We start from the raw sequence: 23875 nt of genomic DNA, 5'->3' as shown, positions 1-23875 counted from the left end.
GAAAGTCAAATTATCGCACTTTAAAGAGACATGCCTGGCGAAAGAGTGAGTGGCCTGGGGGGAAAAGTTTTGGTATGTTTAGCCTGGAGAAGAAAAGACTAAGGTGATATGATAGCTGCCTTCAAATGTCTGAAGGGCTGTCACATGGGAAATGGAGCAAGCTTGTTTTCTGCTGCTCTGGAGGGTAGGACACGAACCAATGATTTCAAGTTAAAAGCAAGGAGATTCTGATCAAGCATTCTGAAGAACTTCCTGATGTTAAGAGCTGTTCAGCAGTGGAACAGTCTACTTGGGAAGGACTTGGTGGACTCTCCATCAATGGAGGTTTTTAAACAGCACTTGGGTGCTTGAGATTCCTGCATTTCAGGGGTTTGGACTCTTGGGGTCCCTTCCATCTCTCCCATTCTGTGATATTCCTGAGGGTCAGATGAAGAGGTCTGGAGGGCTGCATTCACCTCCCCCACCCCAAAGGCCTGAGGTTCATCTCATGAAATCTTGGTCTAACTAGCTGGTGATTTATGAGTTTGATAGAATAGTAATAATAAGGGGAACGTTAAAAGAATAGCTGGGTCTCGGCTATTTTGTGTTGGGCTGGTGGACAGCAGTGCTGGTGGAGGGATAGGAAACCATAAAACCCAACCAATCCCTGACGCTTGTGTTTCTGTAGTCTGAAGAGCAAAGTGTGGGTTCTGAGGTGTTTATCGATAATGATGTTCTGTTCTGTTCCTAGGTGGAAGAGGTCAGATAAAACAGAAGAAGAAGACGGTACCACAAAAAGTTACGATAGCGAAAATTCCTAGAGCAAAGAAGAAATACGTTACAAGAGTGTGTGGTCTTGCAACTTTTGGTGAGTCAAGAAAGGGCCTTGTTCACATGGAGGTATCTGTGACATCTAAACAATTTTTTCATGCAGAGCATAGTTAACAATGGAACTTGCTACCCCAGGAGGTAGTGATGGCTTTAGAAGAGGATTAGACAAAATAATGGAAGATAAGGCAGTCAGTGAGCCGTGATGGCTTTGCTCTGCTTCTGAATACCAGTTGCTGGAAACAGCAGGAGCAGAGAGGTGGCCTTGCTTGTGGGTTTCCCAGAAGAGGCATTTGTTTGGCCACTGTGAGAACAGGATGCTGGACTAGATGGGCCGCTGTCCTGATCCAGCAGACTGTTTTTCTGTTCTTAGAAGAGCAAAGATGAAATCAGTATTGTTTTGTTTGTGTTCTTTTCTGCAGAAATAGACCTTAAGGAAGCACAAAGGTTCTTTGCTCAGAAATTCTCCTGCGGTGCCTCAGTAACAGGAGAGGATGAAATAATCATTCAGGGGGACTTTACAGACGACATCATTGACGTCATCCAGGAAAAGTGGCCTGAGGTAAATAATTTCTCTCCCCATGTATTTCCTTCCTTATCCACTTGCATCCAATTGAACTTCTGGTCGCTGTGAACTTTGAAGTTTTGCTCCACCAAGACACTTCAGGCAACATTGTCAGGTGTCTGTGAGAGGAAAAAGAGTAAGAGCTGGTGAGAGGATGGCTAAGTTAACTACAGATTTAGACCTCATGAGGACTAATAACTCTGCATGACACTTTCAGCAGGGTTGCTATATTTTAAAAAGTGAAAATCCAGACACAAAAGTTGCAAAAAATTTTTTTTGAAGTTTTTGAGCTAGTTTTAAGGAAAATCACCCAAAACAACACTGCTGGCATGGGTTGCCATACAACCAGATTTTACCAAACATTTTTAGCGGTTTTCGCCCGGACTCTGCTTCTGACTGCAGTATTTTGGCTATGTCCAGGAAATTCGAGACGCAACCCTACTTTCAGGATTCTCTGGGTGTGGAGCCACCATAATTTTTTGCAGCCCAGTTGTGGTCATGCATGTTCCTAGATGGGCAACACTCCAGAGTTCCTGACTTCCAAGCTCTGCCACGTAGCCGATCCAAGCCGGGCTTGGAAGTCACTGCCAGTCAGTGGTGCTTGGATTGCCTTGAACCCAAGCTGTGCTGCAGTGGGAAAATGGGTCTCCTGACATCATGGTGACATGGGATAAAGCAGTGGTGAGGGACCTCAGTTTCCAACCTGCTGGGCTGAAGAGGCTTCCCACCCCGGCTCAAAGGAAAGGTGCTGCAACTTCTTTGTGTGTGGCCCCAGAGAGGCTTGCCAGGTGCCTCCATGTGGTCTTTGTTACCTTAGGTGACCTTGTACAATCCATTGAGTGCTTTAGCATTTGCACCAACTTCTCTCTTGTTGGGTTTTATACTGATTTTAGTTGCTTTTTGATAACAGAATTTCGTATCTTGCAGGTTGATGATGATAGCATTGAAGATCTAGGAGAAGTAAAGAAGTGATGCTGTTTTTTTAAAAGAAGAAAAACAACACTGCCTTCTAACAAACACCAAGTTCTAGTCAACGTAGCCAAAGCAAGGCTTCTCCATGTGTTCGCCTGACAGCAGAACTGTTCAAGGGGCACCCTTATTACTGTTGGCATTTTCACTGTTCTGTATTGGCTGCTTATTTTCTGTTTGTGATTTTTGCCAAAGTTTAAACCTGGGGGAAGTGAGACACTCATGCCTCCGCATGAAGTAGAGACTTAAATAAAGAAGTTATTGTTCCTCACCAAGTAAGCGGTTCCTTTTTTTCCTAACACAATTCTCAGTCCCTCAGAAATACTGATGTATTCTCTAAGGCTCAATCTACTAGGTATTTAAAGTAGTCTTTAAATCTGGTTCTTGTCTTTGAGTTTCTGCAAAGCACTCTCTTTTTTGTGTCTGTGCTGCAAGAGGCTAACCCAGTTGTTCCTTCTGGGGTTTGTAGGTGCAGAGTTTGCCTTCAAGGTGCTTGGCGTTTTGCATCTGCACAGTCAACAGAAGAATTCTGGCCTTCATGGCTATGGAAAGGAACTTTTGAACATAGGTTCAAAAATCATCTTGACAGATCTGTGTTGGTTTAGGGAATGGGTGGTGGTGAGGACTTACTACATTGGCTGGCGAATCAAAAATCCATGCCACAGTAGGGTAATACCTTTAGACCAGCTAACCTGCCACAGGATATTGGGCAAGATTTGGAGTTCTCCATAACTATTGACATCACGTGGCCTGAGGAGGGCTTCCAGCAGTAAATGAATTGGGGTTTTCATGCTTACCCCTTCATTTCTGTCCACAGCTAGTAGAAGGAAAATGAATTATGCCAAATAAGCACTATTGCATCCGTGTTCTTGATATACAGTAGTACCTTGGTTTTTGAACGTAATCCGTTCCGGAAGACAGTTCAACTTCTGAAATGTTCAAAAACCGAGATGCAAAGGGCGGTCTGCCAATTCAATAGAGAAAATTGTGACAAACAACAGATAGATGTAATGGAACCCATTCAACTTCCGAGGCACTGTCGAAAACGGAAGCATTTCCTTCTGGGTTTTCGGCGTTCAAAAACCGAAACGTTCGCCAATGGAGACGTCCGAAAACCGAGGTACCACACTATATGTTTTTGGTGCCTTTCATTTTGGATTTTTCTTGGCATGGAACTTTTGGGTGCTTTCTGGTGTTGTTTACTATAATACATGGATGTGCTTAATGATGATGTTTACAGCTGCTTAAAGCGTACAGCTGCAGTCTTTCAGTATGCCATATTTACCCACCCTGCAGAGAAGAATTAATTCTCTTTACATTTGGTCTGATAAAGAGTTGTGTATGAACTGAAAGTTCGCATCCTTCTACACTGTGACCAAAAGCTGGTCAAACAAAGGATTATCTCCATCTTTAATTAGGACCTTGGAAACAAAATTTTAATATATAGATATTGTTAATCTCTATGTTTCATTTCATTCTCATGATAGTACAGTTTTTGGAAATTAAATTCCAAATATATTCAGGGAAAGTTGTGTGATCCAGCTGCCGTATAATATCTGAACTGTGTATTGCCTTGGACAAGCACAATTCACAGATCAGTTCTACTATCACACCTTCCACCAGTCTGGTGAAAAATGTAGCTATTTGCTCTGTGACTTGAGCTATTTGGGGAGACAGCTGCTATGCTACCATGACCTGTTTAAAGAATGCAGCTCTAAACAAAAGTGGGATAAATCAATCTGGTTAAGATATGTTTGTTAGGAAATAAGTGTGTAGTGGGAAGGGGTGTGCTCTACCTGGGATGATTTTAACACAGGAATAGGAAACCTGTGGTCCTCTGGATGTTAGGCTATAGTTCCAATCATTCTTGACCATTGGACGTGTTAGCCAAGTCTTATGGGAGTTGGATTCCAGCATCATATGATGGGCCACAGGTTTCCCACTCCTGTTTAAAAAGATGTAGAATCTGGGGTGAATTTGTATATGTGCTTATGGACAAAGTGTGGATTCTGACCTGTAGCAGTCATTTTGAATTAATTTCGAGAAAAATATGGAATAAATCAGTGTGGGGTTAATGCATGTTTTAACAGGGCTTGCCTGTTAGGAATAAATTCTGATTCTGCATAAACAGCTAAAGCGTATTTGGCGGAGGAGGAAGCAAAATTTTAGTCTGCAATAGTCACTCCAGATTATGATCTGCCTCTGCTTGTGGAGGCAGCACACCTCTGAACGCAAGAGCCCTGGCAGATGCAGCCAAGAGCCCATCTATGCCAGCATCCTTTCCTCACAGTGCCCAACTAGGTGCCCATGGAAAGCAGGGCCTGAGTGTGACAGGATGCTCCACTGCTGTGTTTTACAGCAACTGGTATTCATAAGCATGCTCCGAATACTAGTTACAGGGAATCCAAAGTGGGCTTCCCATGGGCCTGTGGTTGGCCTCTGTAAGAACAGTGTGCTTGCCTAGATGGGCTCTTGGCTGCATCCACCAGGCTTTATTTTGTTCTTACTAATTAAGCAGGAGTACAATCCAATGTGCTCTGGTGCTAAAACACAGCTGTGGCAGAAGAGGAGATTCTAGGCCAGGATAAAACTGTGGGAAACAAACATAAGAAGAGCTCTGCAGCTGGATCAGGCCAGTCGCCCATTTATCCACCCATCCTGTTGTCACAGTGGCCCACCAGTTGCCCATTACAGGAAGTCGGCAAGCAGGGCATGACCATCCCAAGCTGTGTGGCTCAGCACCTGGCACTCAGTGGCAAAGAAGAAGAGCTGGGTCTCCAGGACTGTCTCTCCCCATATGAGCCAACCTAGACCCTGCAATCATTTCCCAAACTTGGGGGTCTCCAGCTGCTGTTGGACTACAATTCCCATCATCCCTGACCATGGATCCTGCTAGCTAGGGATGATGGGAGTTGTAGTCCAACAACAGCTGGGGCCCCAAGTTTGGGAACCCCTACAATGGGATTTTTCCTCCTGAGGGTGGCATCCTGAGGGGTCCTTTTCTGAGGTGGCTCCCCGTTGGTGTCATGTTTCTCTTCCACCAGGTCTCAGGCTGATGAAGGAATGTGTTTGCTGGAAGGGGGTTGTGGGTTTGCTTTTCTTCTATTTGGGTATCTTGATGTTGCGGACCGCCCTGGGATCTTTGGATAAAGGGCGGCACACAAATTTAATCGACGCTGATCGCAATGATAATAATAATCGCCTGTGCGGCGGTGGCCACTCCGCATTAAAGAAACCGGAGTAAGAAAACAGAAGCAAAGCCCCGCTGGAAGGCGGATTAAAGCGCGGGTCTGGCGCGGGTCTGGGGGCAGAGCAGCCGTTGGAGGCGGAGCGCGGAGGGAGGCGTCCCGGGGAGGAGGAGGAGGAGAAGGGCAGCTCCGAGGCCGCTCTGTCCCCCTTTTCCCCTCGCGGCGGACGCCGGAGGCGGGTAAGCGGCAACTTCGCCCGCCGCCATTTCCCTTTCCCTCAGTGAGAGAGAGAGAGAGAGAGAGAGAGAGAGAGAGAGACGCCCCTTCCCTGTCCGCCCCCTCAGTTTTCCAAAGTTAGGGTCGGTCTCCCGCAACCCCCCCCCGGCCTGACTCCCCGCTCCGCACCCACTTTCTGGGGGACCCCGACTCCCTTGGGTGCTCTGAGGCGAACTCTCTGCCCCCCCCCCCGGGATTCAGAGGCCTTTAGGGCACGTTATCCCCCCCGCGCCGCATCCTGGGATCTGTAGTTCACCCCCCTCACGGCGCTGCACCCTCAGTAAACCGCCCTGCCCAGGATTCTTTGGCCTTCCTTCAATCCTCAGGAGACAAAAGCGTGCACTTAATATTTCCTCCGCTCCTGCCTGTCATTTTAAAATATGTCTATATCAAAAGATTTCCATAAGTCACAAAAGTACATTCAGTGTCTCTGCTTTCAAATCGTAGAATCTTCCATACAGGTCAGTTACAGTCCATTTGAAACATTTTTTGTTGTAGGCAATGTGGGGGAGTGGGGGGAGGAAAGGAAGGAAGAAAGAAAGAAAGAAAGAAAGAAAGAAAGAAAGAGGAGAGTGAGAGAGACAGTATACTTTCATCCTTTACAGAGTATTGGAGTAGTGTGCCTGTCTTATCTTTGCATGCCACCTCCCACTTTTCATCTCACATGTCCCTGTATGTAATCGATTTACTTGGAAATTTCTGCTATGTCCCTTCAGTTAAAACTTGGGGTGGTACTCAGTTACATGTATAGGTGGGAATATATTATGTGCATGCATTTGGTTATAATACACACGCACTGCATTCAGAATGTCTTTCACTGTAATCTACTTTTATATGTTTTTAATTGTGTGTTTTAGAATGCTTTAGGTGTTTCATGTCTGAATTTTGGATGTGGCCTATAACAACAACAACAAAACATTAAAAATGAGCAAATGTTAAAATTGATATATCTATATTTAAAACAAATTAGTATATAATAAGGCAATAACAAACAAATTCAGCAAACATTTAATACAATTCAGTGTCTCCTTCCTCATGAGTAATTAAAATTTTCCGTAATGTGAGGTGGCCTCTTACTATTAACTTACTATAAGTTGTTTCAAAAACACTTTTTGATGTATCCCCACTCAATCTCTGTTATGGCAGTTACCCTCTGAATTGCTGAGTTGCAGTGCACAAGAAAAGGGTTCTTCATTGCTGTGGGAGAGCTGAACTACAGTTAGAAATTGTCCACACCACTTCTGCAACAATTGTACCTGTTACAGTCCTGACCCCAGCACAGTCCTTATGGAATCATCATTGCCTCACTCCACTCCACAGCAGGTAACAAAACCAAGTTAAATCTGAAAGCAGTATTTAATACCTTACATTTCACTAAGCACCAAAGACTGATGGACCTAGATGTGTATTCTACTGTTTTGTTTCAAGGTAATAATAATAATAATAATAATAATAATAATAATAATAATAATAATTTTTATTTATACCCCGCCCTCCCCAGCCGAAGCTGGGCTCAGGGCAGCTAACAACAATCAAAATAATCCAACATTCCAACTTCTAGATTAGAGTTTATGTGGTGCTTGTGTGTTCGTAACAGCTTGCTGTATTAGGCCACTGGCCCATCTGGCCAGCATCCTGTTCTTGCAGTGGCCAAGCAGGCCAAGACCACAAGCAGGACCTGAGTGCAACATAACTCTCCCCTCCTGCAGCTTCCAGTGGAGGTAGAACATAGCTACTGTGGTTAGTCACTATTGATAGAATTACATTGGTACTTCTGGATGCAAACGGGATCCGTTCTGGAGCCTCGTTCGCACCCTGAAGCGAACGCAACCTGCAACTGCGCATGCGTGGGTCGCGATTCACCACTTCCGTGCATGCATGCGCATGACATCATTTTGAGCGTCTGCGCAAGCGGCAAAACCCGGAAGTAATGTACCCCGTTACTTCTGAGTAGCCGCGGAGCACAACCCAAAAAGGCTTAACCTGAAGCAACTTCAACCCGAGGTATGACTGTATTTTCCATGAACTTCTTTAATCCCCTTTTAAAAACATGCAAGTTGATAGGCAACTCAGAGTGAATTCCATAGTTTAACTATGCACATGTCTCTGAGCTTTCAATGAAACAGTTGCAAGCTTTTAATGGAATAAAAACAGGCCACAGCACTGTTAATAAATGCTTTGTATTTTGAACTGCATACTTCTGTAACAGCTGCCTAATTTGTGATGTGATGTAGGTGGGACTGTTTTCTCCCCCCTTCCTCTTGTAGAATACAACCTCTGAACTGGAGAGCAGTACCATTCAGAAGCAGAGGAAAGAACTTCAGCTGCTAATTGTGGAGCTGAAAGATCGTGATAAGGAGCTCAATGATATGGTTGCAGTGCACCAGAGGCAGCTGCTGGCTTGGGATGATGATCGTCAAAAAATACTGACACTGGCAGAACGGTGCAGCAAATTGGAGAGTGAGTGCCATGCAGACCACACGCTGAAGTATTTAGCCTGTGCAGTAGTAAGAGTATTGTGCCCATTTTGCAGATGGGGGAACTGAGCCTGACAGCGACTTGAAGGCACTGGTTAGATTTTTTTGAACTGCGATTTCCTGGTTTACAGCTCTGTCCACAGCTTCATGGCAGCAGGCATGGCTCAGTGGCAGAGCCACATGTAGAAACCCCCAGGTTCAGTCACTGGCATCTCCAGTTGAAAGGATCAAATAATACCCCAGAAGAGGGAAAGCGTCTACCTGTACCTGCTCATCTGCATAGCCACTGCCGGTCCAAAGTAGAAAGCAGTAGAGAAGATGGATTAATTGACTGACTCTCTATAAGGCAGCTTGATATGTTCAGTCCCTTAGCGGTTACATTGTGCTCTAGGTTAGAGACAAAAGACATTAAATAAAAGGTAATAAGCCCAATTAAAGCATATGATGTGCACCTCTTCTCATATACGCCCTAAGCTGTTTGTTGGAACTTTAAAGATGCTGCAGTCCAGGTGCTTGGAGAATCTATTTGGCTGCTCCCACAGGTGCTGGCTGGCTACAGAATGGAGATCTTATCTGAACAGAAGCACCATGGAAATGCTAGAATGTTGTGAATGGCAGGAAACATGTAGAACCTTTCGTAAGTGATGCTGTAACAATAGCAAAATGCCAGTAGTTTCCTAAAAGGACTGATATCACATAAGATGGATGCTGTTCAAAAAGAGCTTCATGTTTTTGTATTGGGTTAATTTTTATATGCCTAACATCTGTATGTAAAACCTTCAAATAAAACCCCAAAGATGTGCTAAGAATTCCATTCAAGCTCCCAAATTGTGGAATTTAAAAGGGGGGAAACATGGCAGGTAAAAAGATCCAGGAGAACATAAAACATTTTAGGATGACTCCTAGGTAGACATTCCTTTATAGAATTAAAATATCTGTACCTATCTGTACCTCTCTCTCTCTCTGCCTTTTTTTAACATTTCAAACGTCAGCTTAGTTTAAGGAAGTTTTGTGTGTGCATCGCTGCTCTCAGTTGTTTTCCGAGAAACAATACCTGTCATTTATCCCTCAGATGAGCTGCACAAGAGAAATGAGATGATTAGCACACTGACTAGAAGGCTAAAGCACCTTGAATCCCAGCAAAATGACCGCAAGATAACACTTGAGAATACTCAGCAGAAGCTCCAGGAACTCTCTCGGAAAGCCTCTGACACATCACTTCACTGCCAGGCCCTCGAGGTAAGCTTTAGTTCGTGGCTAGATTCTGAATGCTTTGGGTAGATTTGAATGTAACTCTGAGTAAGGGACACACTTGACCCAGGTGTTTTGTGGGTGGTCCCTTCAGCAAAATGCTCTCAGCATGCCTCCCTTCCCTAAGAGCACCCACTTCCTCTCCATCACTATCATTGCACCACCCCACCTCCCATAGGAGAGGATAAAGTCTATAGTGGTTACTGTTCCTTCTTGCTCAAGATGTTTGAAGAAGGATTGAAGAAGGTAGATCAACAGATAGGAGGAGGAGGACCAGGAGGCTCCAGAGATCAGCAGTGCACCCCATACATGAACTCAGGCCTTGGAAGGAGCCCAGAAGTTCCCGCTGCTGGCCTTGACTAGGCCTGACATTTTCTATGACTGACATATCTCAGTTTCTTTATTTGGCTGACGACAGATGCAAGGGACATGTGTGTGATTGGACTGGACCATAGACAGGATAGTTTATGAAATAAAACATTTGCCTCCACACAGATTCCTCTAAGAAATTGTAGGTTTCCTGTGTTTTCTCCTTTGTGGCTCATGCCAACTTTAGGGAGGAGGGGAATAGAATTCTAAACCCAGGGACCCTGCAGCTGCTTTTAGCTAAAGGACAATACTTTGGGAGATCTGGCCATGGATATTCCACTTCTAGGTTAGTGTGCTAATAAGGTTCCGGTGAAATAGGAACAGCAGATGCAGGTTACAGTAGGTGGATAGGAAGAATGGGAAGCGAGGGGGAGAATTAAGAGCTAGTTCACATTGAACAGTTTGGGGTTGTTGTTAGCAGACCTTGCAGCATGGGTGAATTAGATTGTAATAATCACTTCCAGTTTCTGGAGTTCAAAGGCTTTATTTATGCAGAAACTTTGCAGGATGAGAGAGAGAAACAGCAGACATTGTCTAGACAGGTTGGGAGAGAACAACAAAATGACTCAACTTTTAGGAGTGGAGTTATCTTTGACAAAGAAGCTACAGACGGGGTGGCTAGATCACTAGACAAACAGTGCCCTTGTGTGGTCTAAAGTAACACATGCATTAACTACAAACTCAAAAGAAGGAAATGTATTTGTTTTTCTCCATCAGATGTTGTGAGCTAAGATGCTGCGCTCACACCAGTGTGCTGAATTTGCAGTAAGGTGGCTCTTCTTAAATCACCCTTAAGTCATTCTTAAGTGATCAAGGATGTGGGCTGCTAGGGTAGGTTTCTGCTTGTAGTGCAGTAGGGCTGGAAAGGCCACACAGGGCACAGGGTTTAGATTTCACTGTCAACACTTTTTCCTTTCTTTTCTGTTTCCTAGGAGAAAAATCAAGCCCTCAGTTGCTCAGTGATGGAACTGTCCAATAAAGTAGGACAGCTGCAAGCCAGAGAGCAGGAACTGCTTACTATGTTAAAGTTAAAGGTAATTTTACAACAACAACAACAACAATTTATTATTTGTACCCCGCCCGTCTGGCTGGGTTTCCCCAGCCACTCTGTATGTTAGGAGCACCCCTGTTTCTGGGTACACTTAAATAAGACAGGGGCAGAGCCCAAACCAGATGCTGCTGATTTCCTTCTAGAGCAGGGGAAGACGACCGGTATTTAAAATGCAGCATCAGTAGCAGGGAGTAGAACCTTTCCCATCACCACCCACTGTCTGCAGCTCTCTATCCAAACTGATTTTTAAGCTGGTTTCTCACCCCTGCTAGTAGGAGGTTACTTTCAATTATGGGGCTCTACATGGAGAAAAGGGAGATAAGAAAAGCCTGGAGGGGAGGGAGGTGTTCAGCGGGACATGAAATCCCCACTCCCAATACGAGGTTTTAAGTTTCTTGGTAGGGATTTGGTGAAAGGCTTGGTCCCTCTGCTCACAGGTCTGCTGTCTTCAGGGATTTCAGACGGAAGTCTCTCCTGGCCTTACCTGCAAATGTTGGGATTCCTACCTGGGACCTTTGGCATGCAAAGCAGTGTACTTCCACTGAGCTTGGGGAAAAGACAGCAATTTGTGCTGTAAATGTTCTCCTTGAGAGTTTTTAATTTCTTTGTTTTGTTTTCGAGTCCAGTATTTTAAATGGTTCCCCCAACCTGTTCTCTTCTTGTCTCCCCATTCCTCCCCTAATATCGTCATTCATAGTTATATTTCTTTCATGGTTTTAATTTTAGAAGCAAAAGATTTTTAATGGAACAGTTCTATTTTGTGAAAGTTGTGAGCCAATTTTGGGGACTTTGGTCAAAAAGCAGGATACAAATCTGTTAAATAAATAAAATGTGATAGAGTTCATTCAATCAGATGAACACTGCCAAGCTCTGAGCTAGTTTTTGAAATGAGACTAATAACTTTCAGCATTCAACATATAAAATGAAAGAGGCACAGATGGCAGCAAACAAGGCAAAACAATGGACCAAATTGTTTTTGTTTTTGTTTTGGTTAGGATAATGACATACTTGAAGCAACGAATCATATTACTGAATTTACATGTAAATTTAAAAAATTAGAAAACGCTCTGCGTGCAGCAAAGAAGGAGGAATCAAGCGTCAATAGGGAAAAGCAGGATTTTAAACTCAGGCTGAAGGAACTTATGTTGGAAACAAGCAAATTAAAAGGTAAACAATGCTTAGAATTTGATATTCATAATCTAAAAACTGAGTTGGAGAAGGACAGTGTTCCTGTTTGCATTTGCTCCAGCCAAATGAATCAGGCTATCCATCAATCAGAGAATTTTCAGTTCATTAATCACCTGCCTTCATATTTAAGTAAATTTGCAGTTTCCCCCTAAACTCAATATGTAGGTGCCTTTTTTCAGATATTGAATATACGGGAACTTAGAATTTAAAGAGCAGAAACTACAACAAATTTTTAAAAAGGAAAGGGAAGCATTTAATAACTTTCCCCCATTCCTTCTTGTTGGAATGCATCAGAAGCAAAAGACCCCCTCCAAAAAAAGTATATGCTATTTCCTATAATCAGACTGCAAGTTAACATACATTTATTTTATTTAAAACTTTGTACCCCACCTTTCCACCAATGTTGGCCCCAGGGCAGCTTTCAACAAACCTTTTACAAATTGCTAATTGGATAAATACAATCCATCACAACAAAAGAAACAATAGATGCAGGAGCAAAATAAGACAGCAGATTAGCTGGAAATCTGAGTGTGACCCAAAGTTCAGGCATTATTATTACTATTATTATTATTATTATTTGGTGTCCTGAATGATAATATCATGGGTTCTTGACAGATGTTCCCAATGAGTGTTTGACCCCAGAAAAGGCCCAGTGTCTGGTCACGACCCCCTCACTTCTGACGGTGGGGTACCCAGAGCAGAAAACCTTAATGTGTGTGCAAGCTATTATGGTAGCCTGCTGTCCTTCAGATACCCTGCCACGAATGAGCCAGTTATAGTTAATGTACAATTTTGTTGGTAATAATGTACAATAAACTGCTAATGATAAACTATATATTCAGTGTATAGTTTTAATCCTTGTTGCAATGATATGAATTTTAGTGTTGCATTGCAACAAAAAGTTCTTGCCGGACCTTTGGTTTATCACCTCATGCTTAGGATAATTTAAATAGATGTGAACTGTCTTTAGAAGATATTTCATCTCAGCAACACCCTCTCTTTTTGTTTTATAGGTGACCTCAGCGAGAAAACAAAAGAAAACAATGAGCAGAGGGAGGAAATCATACGCCTCAAGCAAGAAAACAGTTATTTGAACAATGAATTGATGCTTAGTGGTGAGTAGACAAAAACTAATGTTTGGACCTTAGCTTTTGAGGGGAGCCTACAGTCCATCTGCCTCGGATTTAGCAAATATGGGGTTGGATCTTTTGCCTGTATTCTTTTTTTAGGTATCAGCTGTTGATCAAAAATACCCAGCCAGAAATCAGGACTAGTTCCCATATGGAGTGGAACCATTCCCTCCAACCTTTGATCGGATGTAGGTGGACTCTAACACCCTTCAACCTGCATGACCAGTGGTCAGGAATGATGGGAGTTGTAGTCCAACAACACCTGGAGAGCCACGGAATCCCGATCCCTGCTTCACAAGAGGGGAAATCGCTCCCCTAAGGACCTGATTCTAAAGAAATCCCTGTGTATAAAAAATGAAAACGTTAGCTAAATTAGCGTTCATTTTCTTTATGACTATTGCTTATTTATTGTTTCTCTGTGCAATTCTTTGTTGTGGAAAATCACCAACCGTTCAACCCCTCTCTCCTAACAGCTGAAAGAGCAAACAGAAAAGACCAGCTGCTTCAGTCTGCTAAATCTAAACAACTGCGAACTGACACAGAACTGAGCAATTTGCGACAGGTTTGACTCCAGTTTCTGTGGGGTGGGGGAGGGGATTGCACTTGTTTTTGTCCTTTTATGTCGCAATGAGGAACATAACAAAAATCAAAGGTGAACAGAATTGGCTGTTGCAATAATTTGTTTGAAGAACCTGTTTTTGATACTGGGGCTCAGTCTTGGAATATGTGAACTAAACAGAAAGGATGAATGTCTCTAAAGCATCTCCAGTGAAATATAGTAAAATATTTTAAATTCAAACGCACTGGAGGATATCTCCAAATGCTTGTGGTTAAATAACAGCTTGGTATAGTTTATTTGTACATGGTGTTAATGATCTGTATGCTGCTCTGAGAGAACAATAAAGTAGCTAGATAGTCTAGGCCATGGCATAGCCATGAATCTTATTGGGGCTCCGTAGTCCAGTCACCATCCTTCAGCCTGACCTGATCTTAGAGGCTTAGAATGGCCAGAACCTGGAGATCCTCAAAACAGAGTGGGATACTTAAATAACTAAAATTGGAGCACTGCTTTTTACATGTACAGAGGAATTTTGTTTTCTTTTAGTCTTGAATTACAGTGGTGCCTCGCAAGACGAAATTAATTCGTTCTGCGAGTTTTTTCATTATGCGAGTTTTTTCGTCTTGCGAAGCACCGCTGTGTATTGACAGTTTCCCATAGGAATGCATTGGCGATTTTAAAAAAAAGGCGCAAGACGTTTCGTCTTGCGAAGCAAGCCCATAGGGAAATCCGTCTTGCGAAGCAACTCAGAAAACGAAAAACTCTTTCGTCTTGCGAGTTTTTCGTCTTCCGAGGCATTCGTCTTGTGAGGTACCACTGTATCTATGAAAACAAAGCAAAAAAATATTTTTCTCTTTTTTCCCTCCCCCACAAATCTTTACAATTGTTATAGGAGCATGTACTGAATATGGAAAAATTGGAGTGGGAGGTATTTCTGATAGTTCTCTGAAATCTTAAAAACAAACCATTTAAAATTTCTACGAACTCTATCTGGAATGCCCTCATTATTATTGTTTTTATTTTAAATTTCTTGCTTTGTGTGTCTGTGAAGAGAAAAAAAGGGCAAAAATAATGTATCAAAGTAAAGTGCTTTCTTTTCTGAGGTTTGTTGGTTGTTTTGTTGTCTGCCTTTAGATCTATGTGAAGCAGCAACGGGATCTGCAGTTTCTGCATTTCAACTTGGAGAGTTCCCAGGAAACGAAGCAGAAACATAAGACACAGGCACACGAGGCCAGGTAAAAGCGGCACATGGCTTTCTGGAGAGAAGGCTGCTTTTAAAGGGGACTTACGTGTTGCACAGAGGCAGGATTAGGAAAACATTTCAAAATCCTAAGCCTGGTTCTTCCAGCCCTGCATAGAGCTTATTTAAGCACTAATTCATCAACACTCGTTAAGAGGAAACCCCTAGAAATGCACCATACCAATCATAGTACAGCCAACAGTATTTGTTGAAATGCTGCCCTCTGCTCCATTCTTGGAGCGTGGTCACTTAGCAGCTGACTATGCTCCTGCTCTTGGTTCGACACACAACTTGGAGCAGCCTTGAAAAGATCAGCAATGGAAGCTGCACAGCCAAAAGACTGAATCGGGGCAGCCCAGCTGTGCCGTGTTAGAAAGACTCTGTTCTCCTAAATTAGAGCCACTTGGCATTGCCTGTATTGAGAGCCACCAGGTTGCTAAGCTGTCTCACAGCATGTAGTTCAGGACAGTAGAATACCAACTTTAATTAGGGCTAACTGATGACATTACAAGGATTTTCCCTTGGGCTCAGCTTAAACAAGAGAGATGGGGGCAGATGTTTCTGTTACGTCCTGTAGAGTTTATGCCAATCTGAAGAGGAAACTCTTGCAGGCTAAATAGGCATGCCAGGGCAGAGAAACAGATAGAGGATGTCCCTTTACAGATCCCAAAACCAGCAGTTATTTGATTATGTGTTTAGCAGTACCCGCAACTCCCAGTTCCCTTGAAACTTATTGTGAAGCAACAGTAGAAGCCAAGTGGACAAATCCTCAAGGGCTGGAAGATCCTGGATGTCTGAAACAGGAATGACACACCTTTGGGTGGACGAAGTGTGTAGAGATTGATGGGTGCAGATCAGATTATGTATAGGCTTAAGTTGTTAAATGCAGTCTTGATAACGTGAGTTCCTTATTGTGCCCTTTATATAGCACAGAGATAGTTTTGTCAGATCCTGGAAGTAGCGGCAACAAAGACACAGTGTGTAGCGAAGCCCACCAGAAGATACACACCCGGTTTGTGCATTCTCCCAGCTGTAGTTCAAAAAATATCTGCGAAGCACACAGAGCCGAGAATAGGCAGCAAAAGGGCCCCGAGGAGAGACAGCCAGCAAGCTTGGATCAGTTTCAGGAAGGGCTGTTTTATGGGCCCAGAACTATGCATAGGGAAGAGCTGGATCAGAGCGGTTCCTTGAGTTCTGGGGAGACAGACAGCAGACCTGCCTCCCAGTCAGACAGCATGTGGAAGGCAGAAGGCAGGGAAATGGCCCGGGCGCCAGAGCAAAGCTTTGCGGCATCTTTACCAATTCATGAGCATTGGCTCGACCTAAATTGCCACACCGAGCCCACAAACTGCCAGAGTCCTGGGTTGAAGCTGTCCGAGAAATCCGGTGAGGACTGTAAAGATAAGGAGATGGGCACATGTGGGCTGAGTCCCAGCAAGTCTCCTAGTCCATTTAAAGGGCTGGAATCGGGGTACTGCTCCCGCAGCTCAATAAACAAAGTCGCAATGTACCAGCCTGTAAGTGACCAGCGGTGGATGCAGATTTTCAAGCCTGTGAAGGGAGAGGCAGGTTCATGGCACGGAGCTTTTCCCAACGGTCCTCAGGCTGCGATTAGAAGCTGCAAGTCGAAAAGGTTCAGTATTTTGCTAATTGCCTACAAAATTAGTCCATTCTCTTATTAGCTATGACTGTCCCTACTCCAAATGAAAAACCTATGAACAATCTTTTAATAAACTAGCTAGCTTGTCTTCATCAGACTGTTTAGAGCAGGGGTCTGCAAACTTTTTCAGCGGGGGGCCAGTCCACTGTCCCTCAGACCTTGGTGGGGGGCCGGACTATATTTTTTTTTGGGGGGGGGGGAATGAACGAATTCCTATGCCCCACAAATAACCCAGGGAGGCATTTTAAATAAAAGCACACATTCTACTCATGTAAAAACACCAGGCAGGCCCCATAAATAACCCAGAGATGCATTTTAAATAAAAGCACACATTCTACTCATGTAAAAACACGCTGCAGGCCGGATTTAGAAGGCGATTGGGCCAGATCCAGTCCCCGGGCCTTAGTTTGCCTACCTATGTCTTAGAGCAAAAAAGAAAAGGAAAGGACACAAACAGGCAGGCAGGTGGCTACCTGGCTAGTCTGCTGCTAGACATGGACAAAGGCTGTTTTAATCAGATTAAACTGACGGGCAGCACAAAGCTTCTGGTCCAGCCAATCTTGGTCTGCATCTGAACTGCCTGAGTCTTTGTCACTGCTTGCTCAGCAGAATCGTGCCTTCTGCCTGCTTCACTTCAGGCAGCAGCTCCAGCTCAAGTCCTCAGCTCCTCTGGTCTTCTCTGTCATAAAGCATTACTCTAATTACTAGGGGACTGGGCGGAGGGGAGAGAGTCCTGGATGAAATCCACAGGCCTCATTCTGGGACACCCCCCCTCCCTCGTTTTAGTCAACTCCTGCCCCCCTTGACCAGAAACTAAAGGGGCAAAATCACCACCCTGTGATTTGAGCCCTCTTATAACAAACCCGTTGCAAACATGGCCTGCAATTTTAACCTTCACACAGTTCACTTTGCACTTTTGATATGCGTGAGCTTCTGTTGGCCACTTTTTTGCGGGGGTGGGGGAGAGAATCAAGCTGTGCAAAGGGCCTGGGGCTGGTCAGAGCAGCATCGGTCAGCCACACAGCTGCTTTCAAGGGCGCATGACTTAAAATGGAATGTGGATCTGGAGCAGCCCCATCTAGCTCACCTTGGAATTCATACCCCGTCCCCTCTAGCTTAGTACACCAGCTGTAAATAAATCTCTTCACTTTCTTCCAAAGCCCATAAAAAGAGCTGAGACTTCACATTGCTTGTAATCTCCTTTCATCACATGACCCAGCAGCAGAGCTGGTTTGTACACCTGGTTGAGTCTGGCCATTCCCCTTGCACAGTTGCAGACCTGCGTCCCACTGAAAGCTGTGGCCCCAGGCCCCAGCAGCCCCACCAGCGTGGACAAAGGTCAGGGAATGGAAGTTGTAGGCAAGCAACATCTTGGGGGCAGGGACCACATTGGCCATTATTGGAAACAAGGTGGTAGTCCACTAAGTGTTCCTCAGACTAGACCCATTGAAATATTTTTTTTTACTGAGAATTTTGTTCTTTTCGTAAACTGCTTCAAGGTTTTATTACAGTCAAGAGGTATAGAAATGTGAATTAAATAAGCATGTCTGAGTTAGGTTCCTTTATTTCAGTGGATCTGCTCTGAGTAAAACTTAGTTGAATAGCACCCATATCCTGCAACTACTGCCATTCTTCATGGTTCAGCTCACTCACCAAGTGTGTGTGTGTGTGTGTGAGAGAGAGAGAGAGAGAGAGAGAAGCAGGTATCTTGTCCCTTTTTGGCCCCCTCGGGGTTATGCAATGGGGTGCCACAGGGCACTGTTTTATCCTCAGTGCTATTCAATGTCTATATGAAGGTGAATGAATGAATGAATCATTATTTGCATCAGCCATTGGCCATAGCAATAAAACAACAATACGATATAAAAATAATAGAAATACAAATAAAAAGTCAATTATATAAAATACATTTTAGGGTTTTGAATCAATAGTCAAATAGTGGCTATTATTCTGATTGCCCCAGCTAAAAACCTTGCAACCTTTGCTCATCTTGATCTGCCAAGAGAAAGGACACTGTGGCAGTGGCTGGGCGACCCGGAATGGACAATACAAGAAGGGTGATAATCTCATTCCTCAAGTCTTTATACAGAGTGCAAGCCAGAAAGGCATGCGCCACCGATTCAGTACTGCCATCTCCACGGGGACATAATCGTTTTTCGTGTGGAATCTGTTGGAATCGTCCCTCAAGTACAACCGAGGGCAATACATTTAATCTTGCGAGAGTAAAAGCGTGTCTACCTTTTAGAATTGCTAGGTTATGCAGATAGGGTGCCAGAGGGTCGAAATGGGAAGGTAGGAAATAGTCATACCATGGACAAAATTTCCTTATTGTGGCCAAGTTCTCGTTCTCAATATCATTTAGGTATTGACAAATTAGACTATATGAAGCTGCCAGGAGCAGTCACTGGGAATTTGGGGACAAGGTGCTATCAGTATGCTGACGACACTCAGCTCTGTTTCTGCATAACATCTGAATCGGAAGAGGCTGTGTGGAACCAGGACACAGTGCTGGGAGGGATGAAGGAAAATGAGCTGAGCTTGAATCCTGGCAAGACAAAGGCACTGTTACATTTCTTTGCTCCCAGTCCTTTGGCTAACTACACAGTCTATGGCCTTTTAAACTCCGGGGTGTGGGGTTGTTTTAGTTTGTTACTATGTTGTGTATTTTTGTGTTTTTGTATTGTAAACTCTCGTGGGATTCTCAGATGAAGGGTGGTATAGAAATTTAATTTAATAATAATAATAATAATAATAAAGGTGCCGCACACTACTTGTTCTGCATTTGTCATAAATTGTTCTTTTAGTCTGCCAGCACCTACGCTTTGGAACTTCCTGCCTTCTGACCTCAGGCAGGAGCCTTTGAAATACCCTTCTCAGTACCTGCTTAATGCATTTTTGTTTAGGCAAGCATTTCCAGAAATGTAGGTGTTGATGTGTTTCCATTTCTTTCTCTTTTTTTACTGCTGATTTTAATTGTCTTTGAAATGTTTTTAATTATTTTTGTGGATAATTCAAATACTTCTTGTAAGCCACTTAGAGGTTCTGTTACAATTAAGCAGTATGCACGTTTGGTAAATGAAATAAAATAAATACAGGGCCCTGGTTCCTCCGCTGCAAACCAAGTTTCTGCAGTCATAAGAAATAGAAACTTATTTTTCTTTAAAGGGAGTTTAAAATTAGATTCCACCAGTCCAGAATTGCCTTATCAACCTGCACGCCTGTTGCTTTCTCATCCCCTTTATGTTTTAAAAAGCATGGTGCTGTACCCTAAGCCTCATATTTATACCCTTTCCTTACAATGTTTGCTGAAGATGACTTTCTAAAAGTATTATTTTCAATATTCACAGTGACCATGATGTGGACCTGCATTTTTCGGACTTGGGTGCTCCCTGTCTGACATCCACCCAGAAGACAAGCGGGAGCAAGGGAGACGGAAAGTTGTTTGAAGGAGAGCTGCCTTCGGAGTTCATGAGCTTAACAGACATCCAGGCAGCCAACGGATGCTGCCATCTGACCATCCACAAAGTGAGTGTCTGGTTTTGTGAGGCAGCATGTTTTGTTGGGTCATCCCTGGCTATTGTAGCACCCTTGATCTACAGCCATCTGCTGGTGGCCACAATTATCCCATTTATCACTTGTGCAGAAGTCTCACAGCTGCCCATTTTCCCCCTCCAGCTCCTCACTAGCCTTTGGCAGAGCTCCATCCTTGGGCATTTTGCTGGGTCTGGAGCACAAGGATGTGGGCATGTGACTACTAAGTAGCTACACCATCTGCAATGCAATTAATAATTTTTGGGTTACAGTCCCCATCTTGCCCAGAATCTGGAACTCGGAACCTTAGGTTTCTTTTCTAGGCTTGGTCCAGGGCCGGCCCAAGTCATATTGGCACCTGAGATGAACCACAAAACGGCACCTCCTCAACCAGGGAAGAAGAGGTGAGTGAAGTTCTATATCAGGAACAATAAGGAAGAATAAGACAATCTTACTCGGCTACGAGTGATTGCCAAAGAAAAACAAGGTCCAAGGCTGCTGAGGTTCTTGATCCTGCTAATTCTGCTTCCCATTGCTGCCTGCTTCCAGAGTACCTGCTGGCAGCCCTGAAGGCATGTAGAAATATTCCAAAGTTAGGCTGTCTCTGTGCTTTCCTTCCCAATGATCTCTGTGTTCAAACCCACCTTGTGTCTCTGGTTCCAGGTCTTCCTTAACACATTTTGTTCTGGTTCTTCCTAGGATTCTTGCTCGCCCACCAGCAAGCTGCAGCGGCTGCTGGCAGAGTCCCGCCAGATGGTAGCAGACCTGGAGCTCAGCAACCTGCTTGGTCCCAGCCCTGGATGCAGTCCCAACAACAGCCTTCATATGGTAATTTCTGGCTTTCCAAACAGTTTTGGTGACAAAGAGAATTGACTTAGAACAGAAATATCTATCATCTATCTATCTATCTATCTATCTATCTATCTATCTATCTAACTATACTAATTGCATACTGCAAAACAAATGTATTTATGAGTAGTTTTTAACCTAGCTTATGCCCTGCAACCACACATTTCTTTTTCATGGTTATTTTCTTAAGGATGTAATACAGATGTTAATGTCCTTTGACAGGCAGGAGAGTATAGCGAATCCCTTTGCAAAGGGCGATTGCCAAGTGCGGAGGAAAGCGAGATGAAGCTCTCCCTTTTTTCTTTATGACCTCAGGTCAGTCGTTCTTGCCTTTCCTCTCCATATTTGTTGACTGTGCACAACACAGAGCTGAAGAGCACAATAAAAAAAAATGTATATGAACACCTGCTGGTATAAAGTTCCAAGTGCAATTGCAAAGCAGCACATTTCGTGTGGAAAACTCTTGTGCCAAAGTTATCTCTAAATTGCCTTTTGTGTTATGTTCCCTACTCATAACAAGTTATTTGTTTTTTGAGTATTTGCAGGTGAAGATGTGATATGCAGAGAGTAATGCGTGTTGGTTGCCACAACATACATTTAAGGTACATCTAGCACACATTTAAAGCGCTAGAGTTAGTTCCTGAACTGTAGTTTCCTCTGCACAGAGCCACATTTTTCTGCATCATTAACAACCCCAGGATGTTTTGGGGAAAGTTATGTGCATTGGATGTGCTTTCAGTGTATGTTGTTGAAGTTTGCCCTTAGGTTCCCCAAAACCACAGCAGCAGTATTATGGCAAGCCTGTTGCTCCTGGGCTGCCAAACCCTCTGAATTTTGTTAGTGTGATCTGTGGGCACTTAAATGCCATGACAGTGGCAGGATTTCCTTTCTGCAGAGGCTGGGAATCAGGTTCCAGTGTGCATACAGCACTTGTGCCCAAGATTTAAATAATTTTAGCCATAACTGCACTTCTCCAATGGAGCACTGCCAAGAGTACTGCATGCCCCCAGGGTCCACTTAGTGTGCACTAGAAAACAGACTTTTAGTGATGCAGCTGCAGCCCTCTGGAATCACTTGCCGACTAAAATCTGGCCAGGACTGGTGGGCTGAGCTTAAGAGCAGACCAGTGTGGAGCAGGCTTTGCTCTAGTCTGCCCCCAGCCAATAAATGTCAGCTGCACCTGACCTCAGAACTGTAGTCAGCTGAAGACCAGATAAGGCATTGGGTGGAATCCTTTAGTCTAACATCAGGCAGCGGGTGAAGTGGTGCGTCACTCCAACCTCAAAAGAGGTGTTTTCACTGGGTACCCTGTTAGAGGGGTCTAGTTGGAAGTCTCTGTCCAGAAGCTGAGGTGTACAGCTGATGGGCCTTAGAGTTGCCTTCAGCGGCTTGGGAGTGCCACCCATAGAGTCTTGCAGTTGACTCACTAATCCTAGGCTTGAAACAAAATTTAAAAAATTCCTTCCAGTAGCACCTTAGAGACCAACTAAGTTTGTTATTGGTATGAGCTTTCGTGAGCATGCACACTTTTTCATAAAGCTCATACCAATAACGAACTTAGTTGGTCTCTAAGGTGCTACTGGAAGGAATTTTTTTATATTGTTTTGATTATGGCAGATGACACGGCTACCTACCTGTAATTAATCCTAGGCTCGACCCTGTCATTCCTCAGCTCTCCACCAGGAGGCTGGGAGCACTATAAACCCAATGCATAAGCCAAATCCTATCTACATCTGAAATCAATAAAGTTGTGGCCAGTTTTTTTTTTCAAAAAAACCTGAATGTTGTCTTGTCCGGTTTGTTCACTGTTCTTTGGTTAGGCCTTGCTCTCTGAGGAGCGGTCGCTGCAAGTAGGTCTGCCAACGGTTTTATTGCTTTTAGTTTATTGAGTCAGTAATCTTTTGTCTATTTTATTTATTCTTATCGTACACTGTTTAAGCAGCTTTTGGTTGTGAACCATTTTATAAATGTGCAAATAAAATAAATAAATAAGACGACCTGTCACAGCCTAGGCTTGTGTTGGAAAGGAGTTTAGACAAATGTAAAAGAAATTAGAACTATGTTACACTGGAGCCCTTGGCATCTCTGGCATGCCTCACGGCTTGTAAATGCTGATGAACCTGCTGTCAGCCATGAAGGAAAAATCTTTGTCAACATGGAAACTCCTGAACTGCCAGCTGTTTGCGGAGTACTGGAAATGAAAGTTTCCGGCAGTGACACAAAGGTAGCTTTATGGCAGACAGTTCATCCCATGAAGTAAATACACCTTTAAAACAAACAAAAAAACCCTCCAGGCGTCACTGAGGTTCTAACTGGCTGTGTTTTTCCATATGCTGTCATAAAACTGCAAAGCCTGGAACTGAATTAAGGTGTGGGGTTTCAGCGTGTTTTGCTTCTTCAAAACTTTCCTTCTCTTTTCAAAGCAGGTGTCTCCCATGTTTTGTCCACAAGAGCAGAGAAATGCACCCTTCCTTTCGAAGACAAAGATAATCATGGTGTGTTAAACTCAGTGGGCAGTCACTCAGCGTTCTTCTACAGCTCAGTTCATTTTAATCTCTGAAAAGCTCTCAGTGCCAAAGACCCGTGACAAAACGCTGGGATTCATTCCCTAATTTTTATTTTAAAAACTAGAATTATGCTGACTGAATAAAAACGACTTCATATGCTCAGATTAACTGCCAGTATATTTTTGGAAGGTTATTTAAATATGTAACTGGTCATTAATAGGTGATTTTTAAGAAAAGAAATAAATATGTGTTTGTGGC

The 23875-nt window shown here is 43.7% G+C and overlaps 2 protein-coding genes and 1 long non-coding RNA gene across 16 annotated transcripts in view; 2 read left to right on the top strand and 1 right to left on the bottom strand.

Moving 5' to 3' along the window:
* DENR (density regulated re-initiation and release factor) overlaps positions 1–2612 on the top strand; it is a 9669-nt gene extending 7057 nt beyond the window's left edge. For both annotated transcript variants that reach the window (XM_083418430.1, XM_083418431.1), the window contains 3 exons: positions 731–847; positions 1230–1369; positions 2300–2612. In XM_083418430.1, coding sequence (XP_083274556.1) covers positions 731–847; positions 1230–1369; positions 2300–2344 — 302 coding nt within the window. In that variant the 3' untranslated portion in view covers positions 2345–2612. The remainder of the gene's footprint in view (positions 1–730; positions 848–1229; positions 1370–2299) is intronic.
* On the bottom strand, positions 1192–8856 carry LOC310666899. Its single transcript, XR_014506075.1, has 2 exons — positions 8550–8856; positions 1192–1491 (listed from the first exon to the last, which is right to left on the bottom strand). It is a non-coding gene; the product is annotated as an uncharacterized lncRNA (long non-coding RNA).
* Positions 5374–23875, top strand: CCDC62 (coiled-coil domain containing 62). Of its 13 annotated transcripts, none has more exons than XM_083418285.1 (14): positions 5374–5768; positions 6952–7128; positions 8073–8265; positions 9355–9521; positions 10835–10936; positions 11949–12120; positions 13155–13256; positions 13745–13833; positions 14965–15065; positions 15999–16703; positions 20078–20255; positions 20961–21089; positions 21333–21425; positions 23537–23875. In XM_083418285.1, the coding sequence occupies exons 2-13, from the start codon at positions 7093–7095 to the stop codon at positions 21417–21419; spliced, it is 2061 nt and encodes a 686-aa protein (XP_083274411.1). In that variant the 5' UTR covers positions 5374–5768; positions 6952–7092; the 3' UTR covers positions 21420–21425; positions 23537–23875. The 13 variants fall into 13 exon arrangements, 11 of the variants coding, with proteins under 11 accessions (XP_083274411.1, XP_083274414.1, XP_083274410.1 ...); XM_083418288.1 differs by having other exon boundaries at positions 8073–8376; XM_083418284.1 differs by having other exon boundaries at positions 5374–6266.

This window comes from Podarcis tiliguerta (genome assembly GCF_965153285.1).
Source record: "Podarcis tiliguerta genome assembly, chromosome: 16".
NCBI lineage: Eukaryota > Metazoa > Chordata > Lepidosauria > Squamata > Lacertidae > Podarcis > Podarcis tiliguerta.
Note: the sequence above shows the minus strand (reverse complement) of the source record. Positions and strands in the feature narration are given on the sequence as shown.